Source organism: Rhinatrema bivittatum, chromosome 5, assembly GCF_901001135.1.
Source record: "Rhinatrema bivittatum chromosome 5, aRhiBiv1.1, whole genome shotgun sequence".
Classification (NCBI taxonomy): domain Eukaryota; kingdom Metazoa; phylum Chordata; class Amphibia; order Gymnophiona; family Rhinatrematidae; genus Rhinatrema; species Rhinatrema bivittatum.
The window spans coordinates 88,711,460-88,731,248 of record NC_042619.1 but is presented as its reverse complement, the minus strand read 5'-3'; the positions used below and the strand labels follow the sequence as shown (position 1 = coordinate 88,731,248).

The 19,789-nt window shown below is 45.1% G+C and overlaps 1 protein-coding gene across 3 annotated transcripts in view; it reads left to right on the top strand.

Annotated features, from left to right (window-relative positions):
* MTMR6 (myotubularin related protein 6) overlaps window positions 1-19,789 on the top strand; it is a 116,342-nt gene that overhangs the window by 48,039 nt on the left and 48,514 nt on the right. For all 3 annotated transcript variants that reach the window (XM_029602561.1, XM_029602560.1, XM_029602559.1), the window contains exons 6-8: window positions 12,523-12,657; window positions 17,002-17,134; window positions 18,424-18,533. In XM_029602561.1, coding sequence (XP_029458421.1) covers window positions 12,523-12,657; window positions 17,002-17,134; window positions 18,424-18,533 — 378 coding nt within the window. The remainder of the gene's footprint in view (window positions 1-12,522; window positions 12,658-17,001; window positions 17,135-18,423; window positions 18,534-19,789) is intronic.

Sequence of the window (19,789 nt, the reverse complement as noted above, 5' to 3'; positions counted from 1 at the left end):
AAAAAAAACCAAACAAAAAAAAAAACACAACTTGACAGGCAGATTGGAGAGGGATTCTTGACTCTGGCTGGCTCTGGTGAGGTAACTCGGGATCCTGGCATCGATACTGTTCCGGCAAGAAGGCAGTGCGGGGATATGCACGCTTGTCTTAGCCGCGTGGATTTGTGCGTGCACTGCATCTCCAGCAGAGAGAGCAGCTTGGATAGTGTATACTCCATTTCGGCGTGTACAGTTACTGTGTATAATAGTGCATACTCCGATTCACAACATAAAAGACCATCGCACTTGTTGGGAATCATCACAAATCCTTTTCCTGTGAGCACGGGAATAGCGGCCATCTTGAGTGCATATACAGCAGCACAGGAGGCAAGGGATTTCACTTCTCCCTTAGCGCCAGCCATGCAGAGTCCCATGGAAAGGCAGGAAGCCTCTGACGATGAGGAGGCCTTGCTGCTGGACAATTGAGGATTCTCAGGCCTTTACTCAGATTTTGTGTTAGGCTCTGTGGAGAAATATCAGGCTAGAAAGGCAGCAGGGGAGAAGCACTTTCATATCCAGGGTCAGATGCAAAGTGGCTCACAGCCTGCTAAATGGCCCAAAGTGACCAGCAAGAATGCATCAACTAACATCTGGAGGGTGCTTGGCTGAGCAGCACAGCAGCCCTGTACAGGAGTCTTAGGACTCCGAAGATTAGGTTGGTCCACCGAATGGGTCTCTGGGAGGCGTAGTCCATGCAGGACTTGACTGATCTAGAGAAGGTGGTCTTGTCTATTTTGCAGGGAAAGGTTGTGGCCCTTGATTCCACATGTGCTTAAAGAGAGGCATAAATCTTCCTCATGAAGAGTTGAACCAGGATCAGTGAACCCTGTCATGGACAGCTTGAGAGGGCCGGCTAAGGCTTTTCTCTTCCATAAGTCAGTAAAGAAGTTGGTCGTCAGGTAGTGGGTTACCCCAGAGACCAGTCTGAAAGTTGGAAGGGCAATGGCGAGACTGTACCTGTTGCTGGAGGAAACACTCAAGCTTTTGTTGATTCTGAAAGTTGACACTTTGGTCTCAGCAGTGACAAAACTGTGGTAGGTCCGCCACGCTGAAAGATGTGCAAATCTGAAAGCTGGAAGTTTCCCTCGAGGATTTTTTAAGTTTCTCCTTTGGGTGTACAGGCTGCCATATGCAGCAGTTTCATGCAGAGAACTTGTTTGTGCTGGGTTCAGCAGTTGCAGGTGAAGGAGATGTCTTCATTGTCCTCCACGAAGCAGGCAGAGCACTTGGAGACAGCATAGCCTATGTGGCGGATGCTTTGTATGACTTGATTAGAGTATCATCCAGAATTATGTCAACTATTTTGTCCAGGCAGCTACTATAGTTAAACTGGTCTGCAGATGTTTGCTCAAAGTCTGTTAGAGGCCTTCCCGTTCAAGGGCAAACTGTTGTTCGGGTAGGATTTAGAGTAGCTGGTGAAGCATCTTGGAAAGTCCAAAGAGCATAATTTGCAGAGGACAAGCTGAAAGGGGGAATGAAATTATTTCCTGCCCATTTGTGTTTTAGAGACTATCAGCAGAACAGAGGCCCTTCAGCAGTACAGAGGTGGGAGGAAACCGATCAGAGATACCCTGGTCAGGGAACCAGGGGGGCCAAGTCTTCTCAATGAAGTGAGGCTGGTCCACTCTTCTCTTCCGGCTGTCAGAGGAGCAATTATCCCACTTTTACGAAGAGTGGACCAGAATCATAACAGACCAATGGGTCTTAGAAGTGCTAAAATATGACTGCACGATGGAATTTGCTTGTCCTGTGAGGGAAGCCTACATTGACTCTTTGCGCTGCCCGTGCCAAGCAGGTGGTGGTTCACGACGCAATGCACTGCTTGTGGCACTTTGGAGTGATAATGCCTGTTTCCTGGAAGGAATGGGGGAGAGCTCAGTATTCCATTTATTTTGTGGATCCAAAACAAGGAGGAGATGTTCAGACTCATTTTGGATCTAAAGATGGTGAATGTGGCCCTTAGGGTGCCACGGTCTTGTATGGAAATGTGTTTGGTCATTGAGACCAGTTTGCAAGGGAGAGTTCCTGGCATCACTAGACCTCACAGAGGCGTAGCTACATATCCCAATCAAGTAGGAGCACCAGAAGCTCTCGAGATTTATGATTCTGGGAGATCATTTTCAGTTTTGCACCCTTCCTTTCGGGTTGGCAACAGCACCGGGCACATTCACCAAAGTTATGGTGGTAGTGACTGTTCCCCTTCAGAAGGAAGGAGTACTAGTACACCCATATTTGGACAATTGGCTCATTCGGGCAAAGATTGCAGACCTCTGTCAGCTGGTGGTACAGTGGGTCCTAGAGAGGTGTGGAGGGCTTTGGGCTGGGTGGTGAATCAAGCGAAGAGCCATCTAATGCCTTCCCAGATCTTGGAGTATCTGGGGGCTTGATGTGACACCTGGATTGGCAAGATGTTCCTCATAGAGAAGAAGATGGTGAAGTTGCAGAGTCAGGTGCGCCACCTATTATGACTCAAGGTGCCCAAAGTTTGAAATTATTTGCAGGTCCTGGGTTCTGTGACTTGGATGCTAGAACTAGTTCCATGGGCGTTATGCACCCTCTTCAGAAAGACCTCTTCTCCCGCTGGAATCCGTTATCAGACGAGTTTCAAGTTCCTCTTCCCCTCAGAGGGGAGTCCAGAATCAGTATTTTCTGTTGGCTTGGTTGGGTCAATCTGGAGAGGGATGGAATTGGACATCCCAGATTGGGTGATGGTGACCACCGATACCAGCCTATCCAGTTGGAAAGCAGTGTGTCAGGTGCAGACTGCACAAGGCCAATGGTTGAAGGAGGAGGCATTAGAAATTGAAAGTGGTGCGCTTCATCTTGCTTTCCTTTCTGCTATGATTACAAGGTTGGCCAGTGCGAGTTCTCTCGGACAATGGAATGACAGTGGTGTATATCAACCGACAAGAAGGGACCAAATTCTGGATGGTTTTGTTTTGTTTTTTTCGGGAGGCTCAGGATTTGGTTCATTGGGCAGAGCATCACTAGGCGGTTCTGGTAGCATCTCGCATAGCCTGTGTGGATTTTCTCAGCAGGAAAACGTTGGACCCCAGAGAGTGGGAGTTGTCAGAGGAATCATTGCTTATTTGGACCAGGTGTGGAACTCCACGCATGGATTTGGCGGCATCGAGACAAAATGCCAAGGTGGTGCAGTTTTACAATCATAAATATGGAGCAGACGGAATCTGTACTCTGGTACTTCTGTTGCTGCTAGGGAGTCTTCTTTACATCTTTTCCCTATGGCCATTGGTGGGAAAAATACAAAGATGCATAGAAAGACATTCAGGTGAAGTGATTCTAGTGGCTCTGGAATGGCCACTTCGGCCGTGATTCATGGACTTAGTAAACTTGACGATAGATGGACTGTTAAGGTTCAGTCACCTTCCGAAGCTATTACATCATGGTCCAATATTTTTGGATCAGGCAAATCGCTTCTGTCTCACGATTTGGCTTTTGAGATGAAACGCTTGTGATGCAAAGATTATTCCGAAGGCGATTTCGCTGTCTTGCTGCAAGCCAGGCAGACATCCACATCGGTGTGTCAAACAAGGCATGCAGTCTACTCGGGCTTTAGTTTCCAGTATTTTGACCTTTCTGCAAAATGGCCCAGTGAAAGGTCTAGCCTATAATTCACTTAGGTGGCAACTCTAGGCTGTATTTGGGATAAGGTACAGGGAATGACCCTGGCCCCCCACTTGGATGTGATTTGGTTTCTTCATGGAGCGAAACACTTGCAGCCGCCGGGTGGTGTTAGAATATGTTATAGCTGATACAGAGGACAACACTAAAGGATTTAACCCTGAAGGTAGGTTGGTTGTTTTTTTTTTTTGGTGGCGATTTGTTCAATTTATGGAGAATGGGGAGTCTTCATTTCTGCCGAAGGTGGTTTCAGCTTTTCATCCACTTTTCCTAATTTGGCTTCGTCAGGACCACACGCGAGAGAGCTTCATGTTGGATGTGAGGCGGCCATTGTTGAGGTATCTCAAGGTGACTAATAGTTTCCAGAGATCGGATCATCTCTTTGTGCTATGGAGTTGTCCCAGGAAGGGGGTGCAGGGCGTCCAAGGCTACTATTGTGTGCTGGCTGAAGGACACAATTAGCTTAGCATTTCTGAGATCCGGATTCCGCGGGATTTGGAGAGAGTGTATTGTGAGCGGGGTTAACATATTCCCACCCAAAATAGATGAGCTTGGGTACATCCCAGGGGTCTGAACTGATCTGAGATTAACAGAAAGGAAATACCACAGATCAGTCCAGAACCCTGCCTGTTCAGTAAAGTCCTTTCGTCATGGCAGTATATAAATAATGCAGAGTGCCTTGGTTGGTTACATGATGTTCTGCATAGTATTGTTGGAACATGTTTTCCATAGAGGCTCAGCCTTTCTCCTGCTTCTTGAGTGGGTTGAGGGACTCAGTTATTGTTATAATTAAATCTTGTTTTCAAATATTAATAAAAATATTTAAACAATTATTTTCATCTTGGCTTGGGTATGGGTCATACTGAGGTACTGCAGGTTGCACAATAGGTTAAGTAGCAGTGTCAGTAAGGCTTTTCTTCTCTATCTCCATCTGCTGGCAGGAAGGCAAAGCCAGAAGTCTGGACTGATCTGTGGTATTCAGGAAATGAAAATTAGCAGGTAAGAATCAATTTTCTTATTTGCCTTACCAAAGGTCCATCAAGTCCAATATCCTTTTTCCAACAGTGGCCAATCCAGGTCACATATACCTGGCAGTATCCCAAAAGGTTGATAGATTCCATGCTGCTTATCTCAGGGATAAGTAGTGGATTTACCCAAGTCCACCTTAATAATGGTTTATCGACTTTTCTTTCAGAAACATGTCCAAATCTTTTTTAAATCCAGCTACACGAACATCTTTTACCACATCCTCTGGCAACAAATTTCAGACTTGAATTATGTGTTGAGTAAAAAAGTTTTTCTCCTGTTTGTCTTAAATGTATCACCTAGTAACTTCATTGAGTGTCCTCTAGTCTTTTTGTACTTTTAAAAAGCATATACAGCCAAGTTGCATTAACCCATTCCCCTCCACTCATTGTTTTATAGACCTCTATCATGTTGATTTCAAAGGTGAATAGTGATCCATCCTGTACTCTCCTTCTTAATTAAAGTAGTCCAAGACTTTCATCTTAATCAGTCGGGTTTTTTTACCAACATTTATACTGAAGGAATGTAAGAGTGAGAATTGAAGTCTACATAGATTGGTTGTACATAGTGACGTTTTGAGATACCTTAAAGTGAACAATTCATTTTGGAAGTCAGACAAGGTCTTATGTAACAAGCCTTGTAAGGATGAGGCAGCTTCTAATTCTTCTATAACCAGGAAGTGATTGGCACAGCTTATGTTGGTCAGGAGCTACCAATTGCAGAAGGCCTAAGGGCACATTCACTGAGAACACAAGTGGCTTCCTAGAATTGAATCTAGGGTGGTCTCTCCAGAGAAGAGATGTGGTCATCCTTGCATTCCTTTGCTAAGCATTACTGCTTGGATGTCTGGGTTGGGAATAATGCTGCCTTCAGGGCAGTGATCTTGAAAATAGCCAGGAGCACCTCCCACTCAGTTTGAGAGTATTTTGGGTATATCCCACTTGTCCGAACTGGTATGGTAGGGTGATGGAGAGGAGAAATGTAATCTTATCTGATAAGTTAATTTCCTTGAATTAATTTACCAGTCCAGAACCCTCCCAGCTTTGTTTAGGCTGATGAAATTACAGAAATTACAGTGGTTATTCGTTGAGAGAGCAGAAGGGTACAGGGCCCATTTAGTACTTTTCCTTCTTTAAGCTTTCTCTTCCCAAAGGGGAGAAATATTAGAGAGAAGGCTTTGGAGTAGTTCCTATTTCTAAAAAGTGAATTATGCCAGTTATTACTGGTTTGCTGTTCTGATGATTGTTAACTTGATTAACTTTGACAAAGGTATACTGACAAGATTTACTACTGTACCAGCTCATATATTGTAAGTGATGTCATGGAAAACTTGTACTTTTGTCTTCACCTTCTGGCAGGAAAGCATAACCCACTTGTTTGGACTGGTATTGCAGGATTCAAGGAAAAGAAATGATCAAATAAGATTAAATTTCTTCTTGACTTCCGAGTCTTCTAGGGGTTGTGTGTATGCATATTGATTTTTAGACAATATTTTTTTTGTAGATATTAATTGCTAAACATTTGTTCCCTGTACGTACCAGGATCAGTCCAGACTGCTGGGTTATGCCTCCCGTCCAGCAGATGGAGTCAGAGAGAAACTGAAAAGGCACCACTGATATACCCTGGTGCGCCCCCTGCGATCCTTCAGTATATCTCTGACTCCAGCAGATGAGAGAGCATAACCTTGCGGTCCTGATCTCCTGTAAATTGAATTGTGAAGGGGTTTCCCTATCAGGTTTGATTAGTATATAGGAGAAATCCTGTGACTGGATCAAGGTAATATTTTGTACCTAATGAGGTACTGCTAATTTGGTATTGCTAATAGGAGCCGTAGCAGGCAAGGCAGGGCACTGCCCTACAGCCTTTTCCCGGGGTTTCTTTCAGCCCTACCCAGTGAGAGGAGGGGAGAATTAATCGGTGGGCCGGTCACTCTCCCTTTCCGACTCCTGAGAAGTTTAATTCCTCGGAGAAAAAGTTTAGCCGGGTGCACTACACCCCCTACCGGCTCCAATAATAAATTGTTTGTGAGGTAATTTACTTAGCTGCCGGTGGCAGCGCTCTCAATAAAAAAAACAAAAAAAAACGAGGTAATTTGGTCCCAGCCTGCTGTACTCACTGTGGTCTCCGGAAGGGGTGGCTTGTCACCCAGCCCTTGTTCGCGCCGTTTTTCGCGCCGTTTTTGGATTTTCTTTAAAAAAAAAAAAAAAAAAAAATGCCCCGAGGAACTGTTTGTGCGGCGTGTGGGGATCACGGCCGCCGGCTCTCCCGCGAGGGCCTTTGCTCCCGGTGTCTTCCCGGGGGTGAGGGCTCCTCGCGGGGGCCAGCCGCGGCCGGGGGCTCCCCTTCCCCTCGGACTGGTGCACGGGCAGCATCGGGCAGATCTCGGCAGTCCTTGCTGCCGATTCCGGGGGTGGCGGCCATTTTGGAAAATTCGGCGGCCATTTTAAATGAGCTCGAGGGCGACGCGATTTCCTCCGAAGAAGGGGAGGACCTCCCCCCTCTGTCCCCGCCGGACCTTAGCCCCCGCGGACCAGATTTGCCACCTGGGGGAGCAAAAGGAGGTTCCTTGAAAAGACCTCATCCCTTTACCTCACAATTTGTTCTTTTGCTTCATAAGGCGTATATGGAAGCCGAAACGGAATGGGATCAGGGTAATCCTGGCCCAGCTAAACAGGGAAGAGTTTCTACAGGTCTCTTTGGATTGGGAGATCCAGCTCCGGCTCCTCCTAAACCCCCGCAGCAGGCTTCTCCGGCTCCCCCTCCAAAACCACAGCCTGCAGCTCCGGTTCCCCTTTCACAGGCTCCGTCCCCTCCGGATCCTGATACGGACGTGGGGGGTACGGACCCTGTTGACCCGGTTGAGGGGGATGATCCTCAGATTCTCCGGTTATTTCATAAGGAGGAATTGGATCCGTTGATTACTCATGTCCTTAGGGAACTAAAGATTCCAATACCCCAGATAGACTCAAATGCCCAGCCAGGGGATTTTGAATTGGATGGGCTCCGCACTCCCGCGCATGCTTTTCCTTTTCACAATAAACTGTTTCAGCTTGTGTCCCGGGAATGGGATAATCCGGAGGCAACTCTTAGAGTCAGCCGGTCTATGGATAAGCTTTACCCTCTTCCTACTGAATCCTTGGAGCTCCTTAGGGTGCCAAGGGTGGATTCGGCGGTCACTGCCATGGCAAAACATACCACCATTCCCGTAACAGGGGGTACGGCCCTTAGGGATCTTCAAGATCGGAAGTTGGAGACGTTGCTTAAACGCATCTTTGAGGTGTCAGCCTTGGGAGTACGGGCGGCAGTTTGCAGTTGCATGGTACAAAGGGCTACCCTTCGCTGGGTACAACAGATGTTGACATCTCAGGATCTGCCTCCGGATGAAGCAGAGCAGGCAAACCGCATAGAATCTGCGGTGGCTTACGCCGCAGATGCCTTCTATGACCTCCTCCGCACTTCGGCCCGGTCTATGTCTTCGGCAGTGTCGGCTCGGAGGTTACTCTGGCTGCGTCACTGGGCAGCAGATTCTTCCTCCAAGGCCCAACTCGGTTCCTTTCCCTTTCGGGGAAAACTGTTATTTGGCACCGAGTTAGAAGACCTTATCCGGTCTTTGGGGGAGAATAAGGTGTTCAAGTTACCAGAGGACAGGCCTAGATTTTTTCGCCCTTCGGGTACTTTTCACGGACGATTTCGCGGGCATCGACGTTTTCGATCGGGGAGGGGCTCCTCCTTTGCTACAAGGCAGCCATCTACGCGCTCCCAGTCATGGACTCCTTCCTTTCGTGGTAGAAGGCCGGCCCGCGCAGGGGCGTCTCATACCTTCGCCACCTCTAAAGCGGCTCAATGAAGGGACGCCGGTCCATTCCTCCGTCCCGGAGGTCGGAGGACGACTCTCTTACTTTCGGGAGGAATGGGCCACAATTACCACGGACCAATGGGTCCTCGACATTATCTCTCACGGATACGCCTTAGATTTTGCAAAACCCCTGCGCGATTTGTTTCTAATCTCTCCCAGCGGTTCTCTAGTAAAGCAACAACGAATTGCTCAGACCCTGGAGCGGTTACAGGAGCTGGGAGCGATAGTGCCAGTGCCGCCCGCCGAATAGCGCACAGGCCGTTATTCCATCTATTTCATCGTTCCCAAAAAGGAGGGCACGTTCCGGCCGATTCTGGATCTCAAGCGGGTCAACAGGGCTTTGCGCATACCGCGGTTTCGGATGGAGACCCTGCGCTCGGTCATCGCCGCGGTACACAAAGGCGAGTATTTGGCTTCCTTAGATCTCACGGAGGCTTACTTGCACATAGGAATCCAAGAGTTCCATCAAAGATTTCTGCGCTTTATGGTCCTGGGATCTCATTTCCAGTTCTGCGCTCTTCCGTTCGGTCTGGCGACAGCTCCGAGAGTGTTCACCAAGGTAATGGTGGTCGTGGCGGCGAGTCTTCGGAGAGACGGAGTGTTGGTACACCCTTATTTGGACGACTGGCTCATTCGGGCGAAATCGCGCCGTCTCTGCGAGGACGCAATTCAGGCAGTTCTCCATCGCCTCCACTCCTTGGGGTGGGTAGTCAATTACCCCAAGAGCCATCTGATCCCCTCCCAGAATTTGGAATTTCTGGGCGCCTCGTTCGATACCGAAGTGGGGAAGGTTTTCCTGCCACGGGCAAGGATGGAGCGGCTGATGGCGCACGTTCGCCGTCTCCTCGCCCTTTCCTTGCCAGTGGTATGGGATTACTTACAGGTCCTTGGATATATGGCGTCCACTCTGGATTTGGTTCCGTGGTCTTTTGCGCATATGCGGCCCCTACAGAGGGCCCTTCTGTCTCGTTGGGACCCCAAATCGGAAGAGTTTCAGATACCTTTGCCACTCTTACCCCCAGCGCGGACCAGTCTGCAGTGGTGGTTGGATCCGGTCCACTTGCTCCAAGGTACCGATTTGGAGCCACCCCAATGGATTATTGTCACGACCGATGCCAGTCTGACGGGCTGGGGAGCAGTCTGTCAGTCTCAGTCCGCTCAGGGACGTTGGACGCCTTCTCAAATAAAGTGGTCTATCAATCGTTTGGAAACAAGGGCGGTTCGCCTAGCGCTACAACATTTTCTGCCTTTGATTCGGGACAGAGCAGTTCGGGTTTTGTCCGACAACGCAACCACGGTAGCGTATATAAATCGGCAAGGCGGTACACGGAGTCTACCGGTGGCAACCGAAGCCAGCCAATTGATGGTGTGGGCAGAGCAGCACCTGTCTCGGATTGCGGCGTCTCACATCGCAGGAGTCGACAACGTTCAAGCAGACTATCTCAGCAGGCAACGCCTAGATCCGGGAGAGTGGGAACTATCTCCCGAGGCACTCAGACTCATCTGCCGCCGGTGGGGAACTCCATGGTTGGACCTCATGGCAACTCGTTTGAATGCCAAGGCAGCTCGCTTCTTCAGTCGCAGAAGGGAACACGGGCCGGAGGGTGTGGACGCGCTAGTTCTTCCCTGGCCCACGCACGTTCTTCTGTATGTGTTTCCACCGTGGCCGTTGGTGGGGAAAATATTGCGGCGCATAGAATCCCACGCAGGACCCGTCGTTCTCGTAGCCCCGGAGTGGCCAAGGAGGCCGTGGTTCGCCGACCTCATCAATCTAGCGGTGGACGGCCCCTTGCGTCTCGGGCATCTGCCTCGGCTCCTTCGGCAGGGTCCAGTATTTTTCGATCAGGCCGATCGCTTTTGTCTAGCGGCTTGGCTTATGAGAGGCGGCAATTGAGAAAGAAAGGATATCCGGAGTCGGTCATTACTACTCTTCTGCAGGCTCGTAAACCCTCTACCTCGGTTGCTTATGTCAGGGTATGGAGAGTTTTTGACTCCTGGTGTCAGGGTCTGGAGGTGCCGCCGCAGAAGGCTACGGTGTCTCATATTCTGACTTTTTTGCAAGAGGGTCTAAAGAAGGGTTTATCTTATAATTCTCTGCGTGTGCAGGTGGCAGCCTTAGGCTGTTACCGCGGTAAACTTGACGGAATTTCCATTGCCATGCATCCGGACGTTGCACGATTTTTAAAAGGAGTTAAGCATTTGCGACCCCCGGTACGACCTATCTGTCCTTCTTGGAGTTTAAATTTGGTTCTCCGGGGTCTTTGTACTTCTCCGTTTGAACCCCTACGAAGGGCTACTCTCAAGGATCTCACTCTCAAAACTGTTTTTCTCGTCGCTATTTGTTCGGCTCGCCGAATCTCGGAACTTCAGGCGTTGTCTTGTAGGGAACCTTTTCTCCATATTTCTAATTCGGGGGTTTCTCTACGTACCGTTCCCTCGTTTTTGCCTAAGGTAGTTTCCGCTTTTCACGTCAACCAGACGGTGGACCTACCGGCTTTTGGGGTTGACGGAGCGGAGGCGTCGCGGCAACCGGAACTTCGCAAGTTGGATGTTCGAAGGACGCTCTTGCGGTACCTGGACGTTACCAACCCTTTTCGGTTGTCTGATCATCTGTTTGTCTTGTGGGGTGGTCCAAAGAAAGGGAATAAAGCTTCGAAAGCTACGATAGCACGCTGGTTGAAAGAGGCGATTGTTTCTACTTACATTTCCCAAGGTCGCGCCGTTCCGGAGGGTCTTAAGGCTCATTCTCTGCGCTCCCAGGCGGCGTCTTGGGCAGAGAGTGGTTTTATCTCCTCACAGGAAATTTGCCGAGTGGCTACTTGGAAGACATTGCACACATTTGCAAGACATTACCGTTTGGACATGCGCGCTCCGACGGTGGACTCCTTTGGCAGTGGTGTGCTTCGTGCGGGGCTGTCAGGGTCCCACCCCGTTTAGGGCAGCTTGGGTACTTCCCAGCAGTCTGGACTGATCCTGGTACGTACAGGGAAAGGAAAATTAGGACTTACCTGATAATTTTCATTCCTGTAGTACCAAGGATCAGTCCAGACGCCCGCCCATATCAGTGAAGAGTATAAAGTCCCGCAACTGTTGTTCTTTTTTTTTCGGGTTCCGTTTTTACGGGTACTTGTTCTTTTTTGTATGGTTGACTGCATGGTTTCCTCGTTTTCCACATGTTCATACTTTTCATCTTTATCTTGATCTAGTCACAGAGTTTGCCATAGTTTTCTAATTTTCATACTGCTTTGTTATGGATTATACTGAAGGATCGCAGGGGGCGCACCAGGGTATATCAGTGGTGCCTTTTCAGTTTCTCTCTGACTCCATCTGCTGGACGGGAGGCATAACCCAGCAGTCTGGACTGATCCTTGGTACTACAGGAATGAAAATTATCAGGTAAGTCCTAATTTTCCTTTCCTACCATCAGCCTTTGCATGTGAGTATTGTCGTTTTAATTTGTTAAAAGTGAAGCTTGATTGAACAGGTGGGGCATCGACTAGAAGAAAATACACAGAAAGGGAGAAAAGGCAACAGTGGTACAAGATTAACGACCAGACCTGCAAACTATTCAACATATTTTACACTGCACAAAGTGAACTAAAAACAATTTTTATTAGCTGGTAAAGTAAAATTTAAAAATACTGACTAAAACTTAGAGCAGGACTGTGCTTTCCTCACATTCTCTTGTCATGCTAATATAGAGTTGCCAAGACATTTTTAATTTTAATTTATGGATTAATAAAAATGTATTTTAGCTCTCTTTGTTCAGGCTAATCATTTTTTGATAGTTTAGGAATCAGACAAACCTAGTAAGGTTTGTCTGATTCCTAGTATTCTAATCTGAATGAAGTCCATTTGGTTTTGTTAATATCCTTCGGTGTGCCTTGGAAATAAAAGCTCGTCTTCTACTTTCTGTTTGTAATTGATTTGGTATTAATGCTATTGTTTCTTTCTACCAGGCGGCTATTTGTAGGTGCAGTCAGCCTCTCTCTGGTTTCAGTGCCAGGTGCTTGGAGGATGAACACATGTTGCAGGTCATCAGTAAAGCCAATCCAATGAACCGTTATATGTATGTCATGGATACCAGACCGAAAGTAAGAACAGTGTGTGTGGCGTGAAGACCTCTTGTCGCGTGCTAAAAAGTGCCATAGGGTAATCTTTCTGCAGTAATTAAGGAATTCAATTCATAATGACAACAACTTGGGATACAGTTTTCTCACAAAAATGTATAAGTAGTTTCTATTGATGAGACCTGGCAAAAAATAGGCTGTCATTTTGGACAGACAGAAGTTTGTTGTTTTTTTTTATGCATCAATGGCAGGGGATGGCAGGAAATTTGAATCAAACAATTACCAACAAGGGCCCTGAACTTGGTGGTTGGTGAAACAGATAAGTATGGGAAAATAAGTGTGGGAGCTTGTGGGTAGACTGGATGGGCCAATTGGTCTTTTTCTGCCGTCATTTCTGTTTCTATATTAAGACATTTCCAAGTTCTGAGCTTTAATAGCAGTCCAGCAAAGTATGGTACCCGATGCCACCCCTGCTGCCATATGTCTCTGGAAGAAACCTCTGGCTCAGATGTGATGTGTTTGAATTAGGATATTAAGTGCTCTGATTTTTGGGTGTCAGGAATAGGCTTGGAAATTGCCCACCCTGATAATCCAGAATACCAGGTTTAACTGTTCATGTGTTGATTCCCCTTTTTCTGTCCTCCACTCGTCTGAATTTAGCCTTTCTGCCAGCAGTAATGTAGTTTTGACACACATTTAGTGTGGGTTCAGTCAAAGTGTTCATTCTTTCTTTACTCTTTTGTCATGCTTGTATATGTTTATATTGCATATACGTTGAGGATAATTTTCAGTAATGTGCATAATTCAGCACATTAAGCAGATGTGCCTAGAATTACACTTGTATTTCATAATCGGTGCAACAGGAGCCACATAGTTTATACAATACTGTGTATCACTGCTCTGAAAGTATATGCTTATGTTTCCTGCTTTTTAAACGCAGGAATCTGCATAATTTGTATATCTATTTTATGAAAGTATGCGCATCTATTTTACACGTTAAATCATTGTAATGTGCTTATAATAACCCTCAGTTTATGTGCAGAGGCAAGTATTCTATTAAGTTGGCTGATGTATGTGCGTGTATCGCTTGTGAAAATACTTGTGCATGTAGTTCCAAGCTCCGGTTCACCAATTGTTCCAGGCCCCTCCAATCCAAAAAATGTAGATAAGTTAAATTTAATATCTGCTACTTGATTAGCAGGTGTAAAAACGGACACATGTTTGATGTGTACACATACATACCCCACACTGGAACACCCTTGAAAAACACCCTCTTTGTATGCACAAACGTTTCCCTCTGGCAGCTCCATTACACGCATACTCCTACCCTTCTTATGCATGTATATCATTTTAAAATAATTTATGTAAACTTATTCTGCAGCTTCCAACAACGCTGGGTTCAGTGCACAGTACAATAGAACATATATAAAAAAAAATATAAAAACACATTACATATTCATAACTGTTAAACATGTAGAACATATAATATATTTAATAAACTGGCGTGTCGCATGAACGCTTCCCTAAAAAAGACAGCTTTCAACTGCTTTGTAAAATCTTGCACATCCTCTTCAATCCTAAGCCCTATTGACAAATGAATTCTAGAGGATTGGAACAGCATATGAAAAAGCCCTGGACCTGGTCCTCTGAAGTCTATAGTTTTGAAGAGCTGGCACTTGCAATGAGCAGGAGGGGCTTATGCCATCTGGTCAAGTTTTTAAGGATAAAAGAAGAATCAGATCACAATAGTTTATGGGCTAAAACTAGTAAACAAAACTTCTTCCAACAGACCAGTAGCCAGTGAAGGTTTTGGAGTACTGGTGTGTCAGGATGGTTTCTACGTAGCCCTGTCAGCACGCATGTTGCTGCATGCTGTACAAGTTGAAGAATCCTCAACATCTTGCCAGGCAGACCTACATATAACCCACTACTGTAGACTAATTGTGATTAATATGAGTGACTGAAGTACGATCCTAAACAGATTGGGAGGCAGTATGTGCCTCAAAGGCTGCAGCAGCTAAAGTTTTTGTAAAATGCAGTCTGCCGTGTATCATATGTGAGGAATCGTGGTTAATTAAGAATCCAAAGCTATACCCAAATTTCGAGCGTCAGACTATCAGCAAGGATTGCTCTTCCGCATCTATTGAAGATAAAATGTTGGAGGCATTCTTGCTGATCTAAAGCAGTCTGGGTTTTCAAAAAATTTAGAGTAAGGCCATTGTTGGGAAGCCATTGCTTAATACGTGAATTACTTCTCTGAAAATCTTGAACTGGAAAATTCCCAGAATCTGTACAGGGAAAAAAAAAAATACCTGCATGTCAGCTGCATACAGACTTAGGCCCAAACATTTTAGCACTAAAACCTAGCAATTCTAGGTATAAGTTAAAGGGGGCAGACGTATATGCTGACTTTTAGATGCAGAACATAGAAACCTGAAGGCAGAAAAAGACCATATGGCCCATCCGTTCAACAACACATAAGTCTTTTTGAAAATTACCCCTTGTATTTCTTTTATTGTGCATATGCATGAATGTATCTTTTTAATATAGATTTTGATTAATTTTTTTATATGCATGGGCACTAAGTAAATCAGGATACAAAATTATATAATATATCATTTTAATGGGACTACCTTAAACACGCAGTATTAAAACTGTTTATTGCAGGAGACCACGTGGTAGGCCCATTGTGCTGCTTCGGAAGAGCTGTGGTTGCACTCCTCTTTCTTTCAGTGACTACATGAAACATGTCTTGGACCTGATCCATACAGAAATCTTTCATTAGAGTTTTGCGCACAATACCTCTTAAATTATACCAATGGATTTGCTTATGGTAATCCTGTGCTGAATGTGTTTTTCTACTTTCAGCGGCTTTTGTATTCAGCACCCATGCTCAGTCCTTTCTGAGCACAGCCCTAATCAATGGATGCTGGTCTAGCAGCTAAGTGTTTTTTTTGTTTTTTTTTGTTTGCTTTTAGTTAAGACAACACAGATATGGATTTAGTATGTGTAATATTAGTGTTTGAGTAAATGGGTGTGATATTTTTGAATTAACTATCTAAAACACCAGTGCTTCCTGCTTTACCTTAACTGAGGGAAGGGAACCCTGGGGATCACTTTGGCAGAAATGATTCGGGTTTTTTTGTAAATAGTAACACAGTAATGACAGCTGAAAAGTAATTGGTCTATCCAGTCCGCTCAGCAAATTTCTTATGGTAGTAACTGCCACTCAGTGCAGGTTACCCCCATGTTTCTGTTAAGGGTAGTAATATATACATTCAAAATGAAGCAACTGTCAAACCCATAACAACATTACTGCTAGCAACACTTTTTTACGGGGTAAGCAGACCGCTCGATAATTCAGACAATGCTTCTTGAATGTGATTTGCTTTAGGACTTTGCCTTAGAAGAAGTCCTGTGCTTTTTTTCTCTAATATCTGCATATTAGTATCCCGGACTTGGTCTTCCTTTTCCTTTTTTTTTTATGTCATCATGCCCCTGACTGCTGACTGAGTTTTGCTTCCAAAGCTCCCAGTCAGTAGTCCAAGGCCTTTGAAGAGAGAAGGGAGAGGTAGGTTGAAGGGGGCCTGCCAGACAGTTATTTTCACTTCCAGTTTGTAAATTTAAATCATACTTGTTTTTTTTCCCCAAAAAAAGTTGGCTCACTGTTGAAAAGCAGTGCTTGTGGTTCTTATTCTCTTGTCTACTACAGGATGCGTGGTTTCTCTAGTTGTCCCAAAGTGTAGTTTTGCTGCAAATGGAATGCATTGTTGCTTTTACTCTTGGCGTAAAGCACTTCCTTGCATTTCATCATAACTGAGTCTGCTGCACTTTATTGTATTGTTTCAGACTAGTCATTCCTACAGTTTGTATTAGTTCAACATCTAGAGGTGTTTAAAATCATGAGAGGTCTAGAACGGGTAGATGTGAATCGTTTTTTTTTTTACTTTTTTGGATAATAGAAAGACTAGGGGGCACTCCATGAAGTTAGCATGTGGCACATTTAAAACTAATCTGAGAAAGTTCTTTTTCACTCAACGCACAATTAAACTCTGGAATTTGTTGCCAGAGGATGTGGTTAGTGCAGTTAGTATAGCTGTGTTTAAAAAAGGATTGGATAAGTTCTTGGACGAGAAGTCCATTACCTGCTATTAAGTTGACTTAGATAATAACCATCGCTATTACTAGCAACGGTAACATGGAATAGACTTATGTTTTGGGTACTTGCCAGGTTCTTATGGCCTGGATTGGCCACTGTTGGAAACAGGATTCTGGGCTTGATGGACCCTTGGTCTGACCCAGTATGGCATGTTCTTATATTAAGTTTTTTGTTTTCTCAAAAATTGCATTTCTTCTGTTTAATTTTAGCTGAATGCGATGGCTAACAGAGCAGCTGGGAAAGGCTATGAAAACGAAGACAACTATTCTAACATTCGATTCCAGTTTGTTGGTATTGAAAACATTCATGTGATGAGAAGCAGTCTGCAGAAACTTCTGGAAGGTACAGCATTGTGGTAGTGTATGCCTTTGTTTGGACAATGCTATTTATATGCTTACAGGTTGAAATAAATGACTTTGAAAGGTCATTCTGTAACATTGCAGTTTATGATAACACCAAAGAGCTTTGCTTTGGCATTAGGTAACAGTTTGGATGTTGAAACCCTGTGTATTTTTTTGGAGAGCAGAGTTTTTAATTTTATTTTTTATTTATTTAGGGTTTTTATATACCGGCATTCGAGAACGCAGTCCCATCATGCTGGTTCACATTAAAACAAGTGTGCATCGTAAACAAAACTAAAACAATGGTGTGGAAAAAGGCAGTTACAAATAACAGGGAGATTAGAACTTGGCAGAGAGAGAAGAGAAAGGACAGGTTATTAATTCAAACATGTAACGATAGTGTAAAATAATATAAAATTCTTCAGAGAAGACAAGAAAGACAGACAAAGTCTGACACATGATTCTGTGCAAATCTCAAAACTGCAGGGAAAAATAAACCAATTACAGAAAAACAGTACACAAGAAGGTAAAGAATCCTAAAATCTAAACAAAGACATTTGTCCATCATGTTTGGTTTCTCCGAGTCTCTTCTGTGCTCATTTTACTCTGTATATACATCCCTGTCACCATTGATAGATTTAGCAGCTAAGCGTGCTCAGTATATGCAAAAATCCCATATTTCTCCTTTAAAAGTACCGTATTATGTGGCTTGGACCTGCTCTGCAATTCTCTTTGCTGTCAGCCAATACTGTTCCAGTTCTAATCTTGTGGTGCCCTCTTCCCACCCCTTAGACTGAAGACCACCTATCAAGCCTTACTCTCAGGAAAACTGAAAAATGTGAATGTAACTGAGCAATTCCCCATAGAACGATTGCAGTAACACATTCACCATGACTGTTTCATGTGTTCAAGTGTTATCAGTATATTCAGATGGGGTGAAGTGAAGCCTCTTCGTCATTTTATTCCAGGAGAATTTGGCTGCTCTGTCAAATATTTATCCAAAATTACTTTAGGGAATAATGTTTCTTACAAAAGAGAATATTTTCAGTAGAAGGATACTGTCCAGTGTGCTATGGTGGGGTTACTGTAGTTTGTACAGAAGAGGAGTCTATCTTTTTATTAGCAAGAACCTATAGTAAGTTTTTATGGAAACAAAGGTAAGTCATTAGGCTTATGAAAATTATCTTGCTTGATTTCTAGTCTTTTTTTTTTTCTTCTTCTTTTAGGTAGGGCTGGCTTCTAGAATCACATGAATTTGAGAACTAATACATTTGTATTTTTCTGCTTCAGTTTGTGGGATGAGAGCTCTATCTGTGAACGAGTTCCTGTCAGGTTTGGAAAGCTCAGGATGGCTTCGCCACATCAAAGCTGTGCTGGAAGCTGCCATCTGCTTGGCTAAAGTAAGACCCTCTGTCATCCTCCATTTCGGGAAGGCAGAAAGCTTATAGTTTGTGTTGGTGCATCCAGAATATGCCCTCTGCTAATTCTCAGTCATTACTTTTGCACTTTCTTATTCCCTCTGCATTACTCCTAGAGGAATTCTGTGCAAACAAAAAGTACAAATTCTGTGCACAGTAATTTAAAACTCTGCAAAATGTTGCAGACTTTTTATTCAGGTAACACAATATAACTGTCTTTGAGTAGTAATTAATTTAGAATGCGATACAGAAAAAAGTTATTACTCAAAGATGCATATCTTTTTTTCATTTTTTGTATAGCATTTTTCCATCATAAGGCTTGGCCCTTCCATATGGCTTTTGCCCTCTCCTAGGCTCAAAGACCCTTTCTAGTTCTCTCCACTTTATGGCTTGAATGCCCCCTCCCACCAGCTTTTTTTTCTCTGTGCTTCACCAGGCTCAACCCCATCCCCCATTCTCCCCCCCCCCCCCAATGCCCCAGGAAGATCCTCAGCTCATTCTCTCTTCCCCACAGACCCCATTCCCCTAGCTTTCTCTTTCTTCACCTCCCCACCAGCGAGACATCCCAGCTTTCTCGCCCCTTCTCCCACTCTCTGCTTTCTCTCTGCCCCCACAAGGCTTGAATCCTTCTTCAGCTCTCTCTCTACGCTCTTCCAGTTCTGTCCCCTCACCCCAACAAAACCAGTTGTCTTTCTGTCTGTATACCCCCAGCTTTCTCGCCATCTGGCCCACGGTCAGACAGAGAAAACCTCGACTTCTTTCAGTTCTCTCCCCTCACCTCAAGATAGCCTAGCTTTCTCTGTTTACCCTCCCCCCACTCACATACTTTAGCAAGACTCCCTAGCCTTCTCTCTATCTACCCATCCCCTGCCTCTTTTCTACCTTCTCCCAAGTTTGTTGTCTACTTCTGTCATTCAGGCCCCACCCCGTGCCAACTGGCCAACGCCGACTCTCCCCAACTCTCTTCCAGTCTGATCAGGTCAGCCCACAGCCATTTCTTCCTTTCTTCCAGCCTGCACAGGCCTCCACTGCCCTTGCTGCTGCTTCCTGATCTCTGTGCCTAATTCTGTGGAGCAGATACAGAATTTTGGATGGAATTCTGCACAACACAGAATCCCCCCCAGGAGTAATTGCATGGAATGAGAATACTTGTCAAGGATTTTATAGAGCAGAGATGGAGCTGGTACATCTGATGCAGAGATATAGGAGGAGTATTTGAGGTTTCAACTTTTAGTTGC